At 39.0% G+C, this 17,046-nt stretch overlaps 1 protein-coding gene across 2 annotated transcripts in view; it reads right to left on the bottom strand.

Moving 5' to 3' along the window:
- Positions 1-17,046, bottom strand: part of RAD18 (RAD18 E3 ubiquitin protein ligase) — a 185,385-nt gene that overhangs the window by 28,949 nt on the left and 139,390 nt on the right. The window contains exons 12-13 of one of the 2 annotated variants that reach the window (XM_067463488.1): positions 8,898-8,960; positions 3,227-3,243 (exon numbers count right to left, since the gene is read on the bottom strand). In XM_067463488.1, the coding sequence (XP_067319589.1) occupies positions 3,227-3,243; positions 8,898-8,960 (80 nt within the window). The remainder of the gene's footprint in view (positions 1-3,226; positions 3,244-8,897; positions 8,961-17,046) is intronic. The other variant, XM_060766287.2, reaches the window with a different exon arrangement.

The following is a 17,046-nucleotide window of genomic DNA, read 5'->3' on the forward strand; positions in this document are numbered from 1 at the left end:
ACACACACACGCCCTGCCGCATGCACACACACAACCCCACGCTCCATCATTCCCCCTGCTGCCGCACACCCACGCAACCCCACGCTCCATCATTCCCCCGCTGCCGCACACACACACGCAACCCCACGCTCCATCACTCCCCCACCGCCTCACACACACACGCAACCCCATGCTCCATCACTCCCCCCGCCGCCACACACACACACGCAACCCCACGCTCCATCACTCCCCCGCCACCGTACATACGCAACCCCACGCTCCATCACTCCCCCCGCCGTCGCACACCCACGCAACCCCACGCTCCATCATTCCCCCGCTGCCGCACACACACACGCAACCCCACGCTCCATCACTCCCCCACCGCCTCACACACACACGCAACCCCATGCTCCATCACTCCCCCCGCCGCCACACACACACACGCAACCCCACGCTCCATCACTCTCCCCGCCGCCACACACACAGATGCAGCCCCACGCTCCATCACTCCCCCTGCCGCCGCACACACGCAACCCCACTCCCCCTGCCGCCGCACACACACACGCAACCCCACGCTCCATCACTCACCCCGCCGCCGCACACACATACACAACCCCACGCTCCATCACTCCCCTGCTGCAATCTTACCTCCTTTTACGTCACACCACCTCCAAATCCCACCCAGCCCCTTCCCGCCCTGTCAAAATCCAGGAAAGACAGGAAGGAAGAAAAGAAGACAGAAAGAGAAAGGGAGGTAAAGAAAAAGGGGGAAGGAAGGAAAGTTAGAGAAAGAAGGAAGAAGAAAAGGAAAGAAAAGGAAAGATGGAAGGAAAGGAAAGAGAGACAGCAGAAGAGAAAGAAAAAGGGGGAAGGAAGGAAAGAGGTAGAGAAGGAAGAAATGAGAGACAGAGGGAGGGAAAGAAAAAGGGGGAAGGAAGGAAGGAGAGAAGGAAAGAAAAAAGAGAATGAAGGAAGGAAAGAGGGAGTGAAGGAAGGGCGAAGATGTAGAGAAAGAGGGAGGGAAGGAAAGAAGGAAAGAGAGAAGGAAGAAAAGAGACCAGAAGAGAAAGAAAAAGGGGGAAGGAAGGAAGGAGAGAAGAAAAAAAGGAATGAAGGAAGGAAAGAGGGAGTGAAGGAAGGGGGAAGATGTAGAGAAAGAGGGAGGGAAGGAAAGAAGGAAAGAGAGAAGGAAGAAAAGAGACCAGAAGAGAAAGAAAAGGGGGGAAGGAAGGAAAGAGATAGAGAAGGAGGAGGAGAAGGAAAGATGGGAGGGAAGGAAGGAAGGAAGGAAGGAGGGAAAGAAGGAGAGAAAGAGGGAAGGTTGGCCACAGTAACGCGTGGCGGGTAAAGGTTGTTATTTCTATTATTATTATTATGCTATTATTCCTATAAGACCCTTTTAGGGGGAATGGGAGAGGTGTCAGGTCCCAGAGGCAATGCATTGCATTATTGTTATTGTTATGATGGTGGTGAAATAAAAGGAAATAAAAAGAGAAAGAAGGAAGCAAACAAGGAAGGGAAGAAAGGCAAAGGACGAAAGGGGGAGGGAATGAAGGAAAGAGAGAAGGATGAAACCAAGTAGTGAAAGGAGGAAAGAATGAGGTAGAGAAGGAAGAAAGGAGAGAAAGGGGGAGGAAAGGGGGGGGGGGAAGGAATAGGTAGGTACCTCTCTTTCATAATAGTCCAGATATCTACCTCAACTTTGATAAGTTTTACTATAGGCCACAGCAACGCGTGGCAGGGCACAGCTAGTATATATATATATATACCGTACATTTGCATTGGCAGCAAATGCTTTTGTGTATGACTGAAGTCAAATAGTGTTACAAATAGGAGACGAGCAGAGGACTATTTGCGTATCCAAACATGAGAAATCCAGGAGAGTGAAGTTTTTATCTCAAGATTAAACACTGAACATTATGTTAAATGTGTCTCCTGCAGGTAAACTTTCTTTCATATAGATAGGTGAGAGAGAGGGAGGGAGGGAGGGAGGGATGCTAAACCAACCCACCTGACTCTAATTCTGGGTCCATCACAAAAGAAATAGGAGAAACTAGTATAGCCTCTTTTACTGGCCCTGCCTGCAATCTTTGAAGAAAGATAACATAGCATTGACACCATGAGGACTGGTTAAGATAGCAGTCTACAAGATGTGCTCCTGTAATACGGAAAAAATGGGAATATATATAAAAAGAGAGGTTTGACAGTTGGATGGTCAAGTAGAGCCAGTTGTAGACAGAGAAAGGGATGAGATCAAAATACAGATTTAGTTAGTGTATGGAAAGTGGATGGCTAGTAAAGACTTGAGTACTAGGGAAAGCTGTCATATTGATATCATACAGGCTGGTACACTGAAATAAATACAGGATCAGCTTATATGCTTGATGTCTGAACATTCTGCTATGAAATAAATCTTGACTCTTGTTTCATTTTACATCTCTGCATGAGATTTATTTATTTAAGGGTCTATAAAACGAGACAGCTTTACAATTAGATCCCTGAATTCAAACAAAACTGCATTTGTATCTCCCGTTTTACAGTCATCTTAGGGTCCAATTAATAAACACAGGGAATAGTTTAAAGGTTGTGTGAAGCAAGAGGAGGGACAGGAACGCAAGGCTGTCTAAGTGAGTGAGCTGGAAAAGGGGTATTTCTAAGAAATCTCACATCCTCTTTCAATCTCAGATGGGGAACAACAAGTTTTGAAGGGAAACCAAAACCTTTTATTATTGAAGGTTAAGTTTCACATTACATTTCATGTAGTATGTAACAACTTTGACTGATAAAAATTGAACACACTTAGTGCCCTGACCCACATTCAAAGACAACAAGACTTGTGATTAATCATCCTACATTTTCTCCAGCAGAGTATCTCATACTTCTATACAGAGCTGAGCCACCCACTCTGAAAAACTGAAGTGTTCAGTAAGCGATTCAGAGCAAGATTTCATTACCAATTATAAAGTCTCTTGATCTATTATGAAGTAGTCATAGGATTCAATTACCATCCTCGCTGATTTAGTCATTGGTAACTTATTTCTTTCAGAAAAAATCATTCATTCTGCATGTTTTTTCATTTCTGATAAAATTAACAGATAATCAGGATATTGCATGTTTTAGCTAGCAGCTAGCAATAGATCTGTCAGAAGGACTGTTAAGTTCAATAGACATCTTTATAATTTGTAGCATAATGTATATACTTGGCACAACAATAATACTACTAATAATAATACATTTAATTTATTACCTGCCTCTCCTGATGGCCTGAGGTGGGGTAAAACAAATTCAAAAATAAATGAATTAGAAAAATACAATAACTAAGTTTCATAGATAAACACACACATTCACACATATAATGCAAATAAAAACTCATGGTTGAAAGTTGACTCAGTAGACCTGCCAGAAGAGATGTGTCTTTGATTCTGTTTTAAATTCCAACATCTGGTTTAGCTGTCAGATCTCTTCCAGCAGGTTATTCCACAGTCAAGTGTCAGCCAATGAAAGGTCCTCTAGGTGACGGTTGCCAGTCGGGTTCTGGCAGGCTGGAGTAAATACCCCCCAGAGGACCTAAGTGTCCTAAAAGGCAGATTGTGAATGAGAAGGTGGTCCTGTAGGTAATGAGGACCCATATCACGTAGGGCTTTAAATGTCAAAACTAACACCTTGTACTTTACCTGGAAACTAATTGGTAGCCTGTGGAGTGACTAAAAAATGGCTGTATTATGCTCACTCCTAGATGTTCCTGTAACCAATTTGTCTGCCATGTTTTGAACTAATTGGAGTTTCCAAACTTGGTATATAGAGGTAACCCAATGTCCAACCTTGAAGTTACCAGCACATTCACTAGCTTGTATTGTATTGATGGGCATGGTCTCATGTAAGCCGCACCAAGATCCCCTGGGGGAGATGGAGCGGGGAATAAATGAAGTACTGTTAAAATATAACATTAAGCAAATAGTATTTTTTAAAAACAACTGAAAGAAAAGCAATCAACTACCCAGTAATCAGGAAAGCACAGCAAACTCCTTTTAAAAGTTCCTGCCTCATCAAAAAGTAAATTGCCAACAGTCAGCTGAATGACCATTTACAGCTGCCAGACAGTAACTATGTAAAGAAAATAGTACAAAATGATTGAAGAAGTCATGTCTGGCAGAATTTTAATGCCCAACCTCTCAGTCCAGTTTATTATGGCTCGAGATCTGAATTCTGTAACTTAAGAACTTCAAATATGTTGTTAATTATTAATTACTTGCATCATATCTTGTCTTGCCCAATTCCTTACCTGATATGCGAAAAATAATCAATTGGACCTAAACTCTTTCCCTGCTATTTAACTTCAACAATCCTAGCAGCATTGTCTTAGAGATCTGTTTCCTGTTTTCTGGCTTTTATGAAAAGTTATGATACCCATTTATTCCTATGAAGTTTTCTGTTTACAATTATATCTTGAAACTAACCACCAGAGTTTGAATAATGTCCAAAAATAATGACAACCAAAGATGGACAAGGGTCCAAAGGATTTATGGCAAACCCTTTTCTGCATGCACTCTGAAATTTGACCACTGGAACTTGGGTGACATTATCAAAGTTGTAGTCATCAGATATAATTTCCTCAGATATTATGGTTGGCCTTTCTTTTTGGACTCTAGGAATTTCAACTTGGAACTCAACACTGAAACTCAGACAACCACCAAAAGAACTCTGTCAAATGTTTAGATCTTCAAGACAATGTCCTTAAGAGTGATAACTGCCACAAGAAAGCAAACATATTTGATTATTACAGATACCTTATTTATATTTATTCAGAGATTTACACCAAATAGGTAGCATTGGGCTTCCATCCAATTCACTACTATTAACCTGTTGTGTTTGTTCTGACTTGGCTGTTTTTGCAGGTCTAACCTCATTTCTAACTCCTCTTTGAAGAGGGGAAGATGGATTATTTCTTCTTAAGTATCTAGGAGTGGTGGTCTACCTTTGAGGTAGATTGATCAGACTGAATAATTTAATATTTAAAAAGCTTTTTTCAAAAGCAGAAAATGACATTATTGTTTGAATTTTTTTGTGGAACATGGTGTAGGCATTTGGAACATTTTACAAGGCTCCAGGAGAACAAGACACTGATCTGTACATCTGCCAACACTGGCTACTCCCAGATCAGTACAAATGGGGAAATTAGCCACACTGATTCAAACACTTCAAAGATCACTGCTATTTCTCTGTCAGTGACACTATGAAAAGATATCATATCTGCCATCTGCCCTACTATGCTTGTCAGTTCTTACTTGAAACGTTTGTTGCCTTCATTCTCTTAGATTAAATCCTTTTTGGAGACTTTTAAACAGAAGCTGGATGTCCATCTGTCAGGGTACTTTGAATGTGCTTTTCTTGCATGGCAGGGAGTTGAACTAGATGGCTAATGCAATCTCTTCCAACTCTATTATTTTATGATTCTATTAATTCAAACCTCTTGTCCTTTCAGGTTATGTTCCATACAACAGTTCACAAATTTGTGTTTTTATTATAATTATAATTATATTGTTGTTGTTCTTATTGTTATCATTATTATTATTAGAATATATACTGCCTTTCTCCCAAAATGAGATTCAAAGTGCTTATGATAATTTTAGAAAGTTCCAGATAAAACACTAATTCGTTAAAAAGAATTTAAAATCAGTATGACTAAAAACATGATTAAAGTCAGTGAAAAACAATTTAAACATAATTTCAGTAAAAGTTATTTTTAAAAATCAAACACACTACTTTGTACACAAACTACAGCTTTATAATTTAAATTCAAAGGCCTAAATAGAAATACTTGGACTAAATAAAAACATGTTCGCCTGCCACTGGAAAAAAGAGCAGGGGGGCAGCCATGGAGAATGCTCTCCCTCAAGTCCTCACCAACTGCACCCACAAAAATAGTATGACAAAGAGAAAACCTTTCCCAGGCAGATCTTACACTTTGTGATTGTGTCTTTAATAAATAAGTGGACCTTCAAATATTGTTGGACTGGAACTTCCATCATCCCTCATCACTAAACTGGCTGGAGTTGTTGAAAACTGTATTCCAACATCATATAGAAAAGCAAAAAATACCAAGAGTAAGTAAAAAAACAAAACCCCTGTTAATTGCAAAAGAAATGAAAGGAGGATGGGATGGGGTTGTCCAAGTCTAGAGCTTTATAGTGATGCCTTCCAAATCTAAAGACTAATAGAATTACAAGTGACAAATAAAAAATGGATAAGATTTGAGAAGGAAATTAATGGAGTTGATTGTGAAGAAATAATCTACAGAAAATGGGATAAAGGTAATATTGGTAAAACTAACAGGACCAATGAAAGGAAGAATGCAAGTCTGGAAGAAGTGGCAAGGGGGAACAGGCAGTTTAAAATCTAAAATGGCAAGAGTATGGTCAATTTAAAAAAAGAGAAAGAAGCAAATGTGAATAGAAATATCCAGGCATTGAAGGAAAAAAGAATAGACAAATTGGAACAATTACGCAATAGTCAAGAAAGGGTAAGGGAGAACAGAATTAAACAATGGCTTGGACAGAAAAATTAGATACAGATTAGAGCAATTTGTACATATCTCAATACTAAAGAAAATATTAATAAGGTTAAAAGAGAAGAAACTACATTTGAAAAGATAATGAGAGAAAAGGTGGAAGGAAATAAGGCACAAGCCAGTAAAATATATACAATTCTAATAGAGGTTGACGGGTGTACAATACAGAACTTGAAAAGTATGTGGGAAATGGAGTTACAAATTACAGAATAAGATATGAGACAAGTGGTAGAGATAATAGGAAATATAAGGAATACAAAAGTAAGAGAACGAGGAGAAAAATATTACATAAGTGGTATCGTACACCCTGTCAATTAGATTATTATTATAAAAAAGGAAGCAGTCAGTGCTGGCATGGATGCCACCAGAAAGGGTGCTTTATGCACTTGATGTGAGAATGTGAGCAGGTACAATACTTCTGTCAGACCATACAAAATGTGTCAAACCAAATATTAGGAATCGATTGGGTGATAACAAAAGAAATGGTGGTCTTAATACAGGGCAATAATTGAGTACACACAAGCAGTGATAGTATTGGGATAGAAAGACAAACCAAATGGACAGTAAATAAATGGTATCAGTATATGGTGGACCAAATGGAATTTTAAATTATGGATGTAGAATTAAATTATTCAAAAAGTATTGATAATAGAAAGATGGGACCAGGTCAAGAGTTATATTATGAATAAGTCTAGACATCAGGGCACAAGAAATAGGATACAAATGTTTTCTATTTATTTATTTATTTATTTATTTATTTATGACATTTATATGCTGCCCTTCTCACCCCAAAGGGGACTCAGAGCGGCTTACAAGATATATATACATACAATATATTATATTATTAGCATAGTACAATATCAGTATTATATATTACTATATGGTACTATACCATTATACTGTAATATTATTAGTAATATTGCATGTAATATAAAATATATAATTATAATATCATATTATTATTATATTGTATTACATTATAATATTGGAAATATTATATGTATATACAATATATTATATTACATTGCATTATATTATATTATTATATTATTAGCATAGCACAGGAAACAAGGTGCCCCCCCCTCACCCTGGCCCAGAGCAGCAGTTGGTGTCGGGGGGAGGGGTCCCCAACTGATGACATATGCAGGAGATAAGATGGATAGTATGTAAATCTATAAGGATTGCCTCAAAAAGGATTAATATGTAAAAGAAAATAGTCCTCGTGGTGGTGGGAATTGTAAATGTTGTGTATGTGTATGTCCTAAATTTTAAAAAAAAAGAGAGATGGGGGGAGAAGCACAAGTTTTTCCAATTTATAGCCTGGTTCATTAGAGTTGTTGTTCTTTATATCATATTGTGGTAGACGTCCCTTGCCACCAATTACTGGCTATAGCTCAATGTAAAACATTTCAGAACAATATTTATTTTCACAATAGAATGAGCCCACCATAAAGATGGTGCAGTGATTTTATATATTGCCACAGACAGAAGTAACAGTATATAAACGAATGCCTTCAGAAAAATTAGAAGAAATTACTCTTGTGGCTCTATTTGTTTCCAGCATTTTAACCTACTCTTTAGCTTTAAAAACACAAACTCCCAGAGTTCCCATGAGATTGGAGGGGAGAGGGGAGCTGAGGCAGTTCTTGCCTGCAGGCTTGTAATCTAGAAAATCACACAAAAAGGGGAAAAGTCATGAGAAAAGAAGGGGGAAACAAGCAACTGGAACAAATGCATTCACAACAGTCTACATTTTAATTACTCAAAAACCCAAATGCTCCAGCACGTGTTACATCTTGTGAACACATAGCAATTCTGGATGTTTTGAGTATACTATTACATAATGCCTTTTCTATCTAAACAATATTTTCTGCAAGAGCGAAAACAAAAAATGACAAAATACAGCATGGTCTGGTAGGTAAAGCTTCATGGAAATTTCAGCAGGCGATACTGACAGGACCTGGGTAAAGGTACAACTAGCTTTGTCATGCTTTTCTTGTATGTTTTTCCTTCGTGCTGATTATGTACTAACTGAATAGTGTGACAGGTTTTTGTGAACATGATATACAATGTAAGTAAATTATAGGAAAAAGAACATAAGCCTCAGTAGATATTTCATACATACTTTCCCCTACTGTCTAATCTTTAAAGAAACAAAAAACTGTCTAGCTAGACAGAGAACTGATAGAGCTGCACATAATGGCCTTCAGCAACACTTCTCTGATCCATGCCACTGTATTTGGCATGTTTTCAAATTACAGCAGTAGTGCTTCTTGATAGCTGAGTGACAAAAATAAATCAATGACAACTATCATGAAATGGAAGACCATTACCCTTGTGCCATACTTACTTATCCGATGAGTCTGAACACATCCCAGCAATTTCCAAATCTCTTATGATGTCTGAACTTGAGCTGAAAGGGAAAACAAGACTCGTTGAAAAGTGTCAGGCATTCCAATATGACAGGACAAAAAAAAAAGGCAATCCCCAATGCCCCATGCTCCAAACAGGAAAGAACAAGGTGAATTAAAGTAACAATTTAATTATGAGTTCACAGAATATTAGAACAAAGATTTGGTAGCAGTAGAAACAGAATGGCATTCAAAGGCCGGATCTACACTGCTATAAAATGCAGCTTAAGAATGCAGATAACTGCAATGATCTGGATTATATGGCAATGTAGACTTATATAATGCAGTTCAATGCAGTCAATATGCATTCTGAAATTGCACTATATAATAATGTAGATCCAGCCTAAGTGTGAGAAGGGAGAAATCAGTCAGTTTCTCTCTGATCAGATTTGCAAACTTGTTATTCCTAATTTGCATGTGGAGAGCTGGAGTGTAACTGGGCAACTCCATGTACAAATCCCCATGTGACCCACTTGGTGATTTTGAACAAGTTTCTATCTCTAGGCCAAACTTATCTCTTGGAGATAGAATTGTGAAGCCATATGGAATTCCTTGCCTCCCTATTTGAGAGCCATGTGTGACTGAGGGCATTTTATCCTAGCACTTAAGACCTGGCTTTTTACTACAGCGTTTGACCCATGTTAATTTTAATATTTGTATGTATGTGTTTTATCCTGTATAATTCCGCCTAGAGCATCTCGGATGGAGGGCGATTAATAAGTAATTAAAAATGATGATGATGATGATGATATATGTGAGGCAGAACCAACTGGAAAGTCTTGTAACTCACCACCAAAAGAAAGAAACAAGAAAGAAAACTATCTTGATAGCCACGAGTAGCCAAGAAGTACTTTATAACTACAGGTAGTCCCTGAGTTACAAACATTTGACTTACTAATGACTCAGAGTTAAGAATGGGTGATGAGACAACAAGAAATGAGAAAAATCTACCTCTAGGAAGGGAAATTCACTCTTGAAAAAGTTGTTATGGGGAAAGGGGGTCTCTCTCCATGGAAGTCTTAGCACCAATCCTAGTTTCCACAACAATACACATTATCCAAAATCCAATTATCACAAGGACAGAAAGTGAATTGAAATCTTCTGAACAGGGGCACAGACAGGAAAACAAACACTACAGAGGTCTTAACCCTTCCCTATGCTGTCCAAAGCTTATATATATGTATGTGTGTATGGCTAGAATTACACTGAAAATGTGTACTGTATTTTCCGCCATACTAGATGACTTTTTAAGCCTGGAAAATCTTATGAAAAGTTGGGGGTCATCTAGTACGCCGGATATAAATTAAAATAATAATAATTAAAAGTAACGAATAAAATCTCCCTTAGTGGCGTGGCCTGAGGAAGGAGGGAGGAGGAGTGCGGAGGGAGGGAGGGCATGGGGAGGAGGTGTGGCAGGCTATATTGCCACAGAGACCAGCTGGGGGTGATGACCTGCTGGGCATTCCCTGTGGCTCCTGCTGCTCTCCATGCTCTCCTTTCAAGGACCTCCTCCGCCCTTGCCACTCACCTTCTCCGAAGACCACTGGGCTTGCCTAGGCCCAAGGAAGTGCCTTCGGACGACGACTTCCAGCAGCCCTGGGCGGCAGCTGTAGTTCCCTGACTCCTGCTCCCAGAATGCCTCAGCGAGCACATCCAAGGCACGCTGCCGTCCGAGGCTGATGGAAGTTGTCGTCCGGAGGCACTTTCTTGGGCCTAGGTAAACCCAGTGGCCTGTACCTCTGTGGAATGAACCAGAAGTCAACTATCTTTCCCCCCCCCCCCCGCCAGCACAGGTCCCAGCTCTTCCTACCACTACACAACCCCTCAATCCCCTCCCTATTTCACTTTCTCCCTTCTCTACCGACCTATCCAATTTCCCATTTTCCTATAAGTCAGATTGTTCCCCCTCTACCACTGTTATATTTGAAAATTGAACAATGAAAATATTCAAAAAAAAAAAGAAAGAAAGAAAAGAAAGGAGAGTGGCGGGGGCTGCGGGGTCATAATGTTGGAAGAAGGGTAGCCGTAAACATCGAATATATCCCTAAATCTGTATTTTATCTTTAAAAGTTGGGGTGGTTTTATACCCCCAATCGCCTTGTAGGTCAGAAAATACAGTACCTGTTCCAACTTTCATATAAATTCAACTTAAGAACAAACCTACAGAACCTAGCTTGTTCACAACTTGGGGACTGCCTTTACAATGTCTTGTTGAACTGTTGATTTATGGTTTTTCTGGGTTTTGTTTTATTTCTCCACATTTTTTATGTTACAAACTCCTTTGTTATTTCAGTAGACTTTCAGTGAACTGGTATCCATAGGGATTGGTAGATGCTGGATAAATGTAGTTTCTTGCTGCTTGAAAGTAATTATTAAAAATAGGCCTAACAAATACTATACCCTATACCAGGCATAGGGAACCTTCGGCTCTCCAGCTGTGGTGGACTTCAACTCCCACAATTCCTTGAGGCTCGGCATTCGCTCCAAAGGCTTACCTTGGCCCAACGAGGTTTGTTTGGCTCTTTTTCATGGAGGACGGGCAGCAAAGGGGGAGAGACGAGCGTAAAGTAGAGCCAAACCTCGTTGGGCCAAGGTAAGCCTTTGGGGCGAATGCCGAGCCTCAAGGAATTGTGGGAGTTGAAGTCCACCACACCTGGAGAGCCGAAGGTTCCTGACCCCTGCCCTATACTATACTATACTATATCATCCAGGCCTCTTCAACCTGTGGCCCTCCAGGTGTTTTGGCTTTCAACTCCCAGAATTCCTGACCATTGAAGAAGCTAAGGCTTTTGGGAGTTGGAGGCACACCTCGAGGGCCACAGGTCTACTAGACATAAACTGTCTTAATATTAAGAATTAAATACAATAATTAAAGGCAAATAAAAACAAACTTAACATAACACATGTTTATTGTTTTATTATATTTACTTTATAAAAATAGTTTTTTAACTTTAAAGTATTATTTCTTTGATTTTTTTGGTGGCTGTTTGAAAGTTCCAGTTGTTTGAGTTCCAGTTAACTGAGAGTCTACCATATTTGAAACATGACTGATAGTCCACACAGTGAAGATGTAGATTTTTTTTTTTACTGTGGCACAAAAGGAAGCTTTTTTATGACAACCTCAAGTAAAGCCTCCTCAGTCTGAGATATTCAGTGAAACGGATTCTAGGGCAATGATACATGTGTTAAAATATTTAAGGATGTGACAATGATGGGGGGGGGGGGGCAGAATTTACTGATGTCAGTTGGATAGTGCTAACACCAACCTTCTCTGGTACAAACAGAAGACATGAAAGAAGAAGGAAGAAGAAGAAATATAAAGAAAGAAGGCTGGAGAAAAGATGATAAGCTGAGCTTTTTCCAGGTGAATTTTCAATGTAGTTTTTGCAGTAATGGCACAATTTTGATGGCAACACCAAGGCAAAGTAATACAGTAAAAACCACAAGAACTGCTTTGACTATTTATTTGCCACCCCTGATCTAAGACAACTTGCTGCCAAATATATTTCTTAAAGTTACTTCTAGAGTTCAAAGTAACCATGTAATGTCTTGAGGTTGGGGGGGAAATGTCCAACATACAATAAGGGAAATAAAGTATAGCATAATCCAAGCTAGGAATAGATTCCAACTAATTAGTGAAGTGTTCAGTGAGTTGCACCAAAAGAATATTAACAACAGTTATTCCATGCTGTACATAATAACATTGTTTACATCCTGCCTGTACGCAAAGAGCCTGATAACAAAGCTTTCAATTTCAATTTATGGTGTGTTTTATGGTTCACATATCCAAAACATAAAGCAGAAAAGTGGCTCATTTCATTACTCTTTTCCTTGATGTACTGCCAAATCCTGGCACTTTAAACAACCCTTCACCCATCAACACTCTGTCCCCTCTTATGCAAGATGAACAACTCTAACATTATTCAGTGCAGTATTTCATATTAATGTACTTTTCTCTGATTTTGCAGCTGAGAATGCTGAGAAGGGAGTAAGGTACCACTCAAAAATTACACCAGAAATTCAAGTAGAGGGGAGGAGTAAGATAGGGCTATCATTTGATTGGATTATGCTCTTTTATATAGTTTGCTTTTTAGTAAAAACAACATTTTAAAATTTGTTGTGAGGTTGTATGTATCCAGTGGTATTGTTCCAGGATCCCCTGTTTCCTTGAATACTGAAGTCCTATGATATATATCATGGTAAAATATTAGAGAAGACAGCGGTGCTGGGGAAAATGGAAGAAAAAAGGAAGAGGGACCGACCAAGGGCAAGATGAATGGATGGTTTCCTTGAAGTGACTGGCTTGGCTCTGAAGGAGCTGAGGGAGGTGACGGCTGACAGGAAGCTCTGGTGTGGGATGGTCCATGAGGTCACAAAGAGTCGGAAGAGACTGAACGAATGAACAACAACAAAATATTATACCTTATATATAACATGGCAAAATCAAGATCAGCTTTTGGGATACACACACACACACACTAACTATTACATTATTACATTATTACATTACATTATATGGAGTTTGGTTCCAAAGGTACCAAATCCAAGAAAAGAAATAGAAAAAAGAATGAGTTATAGGTGGCTGCACAAAAAAAACCCCCACTTTTTTATCCCTCTAAAATTTGTTCAGATGGTTTTGGTATCTTTTGGAAGCAAGCTGCATGTGGATTTTCAAGCTGTGGATGGTCAAATAAATCAATACAGAAACTATGGTTACAAAGGCCTAATTGTATATCTATACAGCAAATTTTATACAATCTTGAAATAGGCTAGAAGTAAATACTGTATATATACATGCTGAGGCAACTCCCCAATACCTCAGTTAATGAAGTCTCTGACAAAGAAGACACTTTAAGTCTTTGTATGCTTGCCCTGCTTGCCCTTTTCTTCTCTAGCCAGAATGTATTTAGGAACATTTAATTTTGCAGCATGATCAAAGGGGTAAAGAAATACAATTGTTTAGCATCGAATTGCAGCAGGATGTCTGCAGTAAACACTGCAGAGAAACTCAAGGTGAAAAAGGCGGGTTTCTACTCTAGCCAAACCTACTGTAACTGTGTGTTTCTGTCTATGACAACAACAGCTCCCTCAACAATATATGCAAGAAATGCAAAACGGAGGTGAGGGGGTTGACAAGCCTGCCTTCCCAGCTTCCTGCAGTATGTTTAAAAACAACAACAACAATAATAACAACAACAACAACACCACAGACTTGTAGGTTTAGCCAGTAAAACTGAAATATATTAAGGTGGAGGCTGATGAAAGGGAAAAAAACGTTCCTGGTACATTTTAGAAGAAGCTTACACATGGTTTCTGGAAGGTTGAAACATTTTTATTTACTTATACAAGGTTTATTGGTTGTTTCACTTCAGAAGGGCATATTGTTGCTTTTGGATTAAAGCTTATTTTAGTGATTTATGCTATCCTATTCCTTCCATGACATTTCTGTCTTTGGAATTAAAGTTTCTGTTAAATAAGCAATGCCCAGGGACTTACCTAGTTCATGAATAGAGATATACTTCTATTATTAGCTCTTCATTTATTTCTTAGCAAAATGACTGTTGCCATTTTCTTTTAAAATCCCGAATTTCCCACAAGCCCAGTTATTTTTCTGTGAAGTTGCAAATCAAACTACACCATTCACAGTCCACACTTCTGTCCCCATCATAAAAGAATTACTCAGACATCATTGTTCTGTAGGGGCAGAGATGTCATGGACAGAAGGAGAAAAATATTTGGCTAACAAAGTCCTCCAAATCCTTCTGGATCACCTCTCTCATTGAGTGCTTCAATGAACTTGCATAGGAAATTGCAGTGTTACGTTTAGAGGATGTCAGTCATCTCAAGTTTCAGTCTCAGAATGCCCGTTTAGTTTTGAGAAACAGTAGCAAAAAATGTACATCAGCCCCTCTTGTCTGTTCAAAAACAAACCTGTATATGCCACACAACTTGTCCTGATGCCCTCACATGTCCTAGAGAACCCAATCCCATTGCCAGTACTTAACTAACCTGATGACCTCACATGTCCTAGAGAACCCAATCCCACTGTCAGTACTGAGGGTCTACTCCATATCGAACTGGCATTTTGTACATGGAATTGAGGTAAGTTCATATGCTTTGCCCCAGGCAGCAAAACTGTATCTCAACGAGAAGTCAGTACCAGTGATGTGCTCCAAACAGTTCAGAGCATTAAATAAATTGTTCTTAGGAGATGAAGCCAAAAGAAACAGATGATAACTCCATCCTAAAACAAGAACAAAATGTGAACACGGAACCAGAGAAGCAAGAGGACTAAGAATAGTATGAAATAAATCCAACATACAAAAATGCCAGATGAGAGAGAAAACTTCAAACAACAAGGAGTTGATTTCAAGACATTCATCGGGATGCAGAACTCATGATCATGCTCAAAAGGCAAGGATAGCTGGACAGCCTTTTCAAAAGATAAGGTTTCTCGCAATGCACTAGAACAGTGGTTCTCAACCTGGGGTCTCCAGATGCTTTTGGCCTTCAACTCCCAGAAATCCTAACAGCTGGTAAACTGGCTGGGATTTCTGGGAGTTGTAGGCCAAAAACATCTGGGGACCCCAGGTTGAGAACCACTGCACTAGAATCTAGTACAAGGTTGGTCTGTCCTACTAAAAGGAAGGGAGATTATACAGTAATACAAAAATATCCAACAAAATGAACAGTGACAATTAAAGGAATTTTGGGGTCATAGTTTCTAGTTAATTTCCAAGAGAAATTTTCATGTTAGTTTTGAATATGTAGGAAATCACCAGGAGACAAATTACTTTTGTATTGCATAGGCTGAGTTGTGACTTGCATTTGGTGAGAACATCTGTCTCTTCTAGTTGTAACTTCACAAGCTAGTATTGAACATATGACAGCAATCAAGAATTCATCTTGGTCCAATTAGCACCAGCTCACTCAATGGAAAAGCACTTTCAAATGTATTCTCACCATGCAAAACTGAACGTGGATCACATGAAAAAGCAGTATTTTAAACTGTCATGGATTCATCTTGATCAAGAATATTTTGAGGCAACGAAATGATGTATGATAAATACCTTTCACGCTGCATTGCTTATAAAAAATGGTTTGCACTTCATTTACACTCGGTAATAGAATGTGAAACTACCAAGGAATACCAGGTTCTACAGGTTATATTTCAGAGGAAGAAAATGGCAAACCACCTTGGAGTATTCCTTGCCTAAGAAACATCTGTGAAGTTCAAGGGGTCACCATAAGTTGACAGGTTACTTGAAGCATATACACACACACAGCAGTTTATATGAGACCACAACAAAAGTCTTGTTTTAGTGATCTCCTCCCAACTCAGTGTATATACAGGAAACCTCTTTTGGTAGAAATGGATCAGCCATTGTCATTCATTAAAAGAGCTGCCTGGCTGGAGACAAGTAAGGTCCCTGTGACTGTCACCTACTGGAAAATTTCCTTCCTAGAAATTACTGGCTAGAGTTGGAGATTGTGAGCTACTGAGTTTATTAAGTACTATTCAGATGCAAGTTGGCAGAACAATCAGGAATAACACTTAGCCTTGAACTGTATAGTATGGTATTGCATTCTTGACAATTAAAAATACACTCACAGCAGAAGCAGCCTTGAAATGATGATTTCAGCAATATCCTTTATGAGCACTATTAAAATGTTGCAACAATGGCATAAATGAGGCATGAGGGTACAATAGTGAAGAGAGACATGCCACTAGTTTTACCTTCCCTCGCTCAAACCCTATTTTAAGGAAATAATCAATTTTTAATTTTTTTTCATCTTGTAGTTGCACAATCATTTAGGAGTGGGTTGACAGGCCAGTAGGCCGGGATACCTTGTATTCATATATGGTTTTACTGTATATATGGGCAAGTGTGTATGCGTTGCATGTTTTGATATGGTCAAAATTGACTAATCAATACAAAAATAGTGAAGAGAGAGATAGATTCCTAAAATCTGTTATATGCGCCTGCAACTGCAAGATGGTTACAGCAGGCTCTGAGATGGGAGGAGAGGTCAAAAATATCAACATTCAGGTTACACAGTACATGATTTGTCTTCCTCCTCAACAAC

Source organism: Anolis sagrei, chromosome 2 (genome assembly GCF_037176765.1).
Source record: "Anolis sagrei isolate rAnoSag1 chromosome 2, rAnoSag1.mat, whole genome shotgun sequence".
In the NCBI taxonomy this organism is placed as follows: domain Eukaryota; kingdom Metazoa; phylum Chordata; class Lepidosauria; order Squamata; family Dactyloidae; genus Anolis; species Anolis sagrei.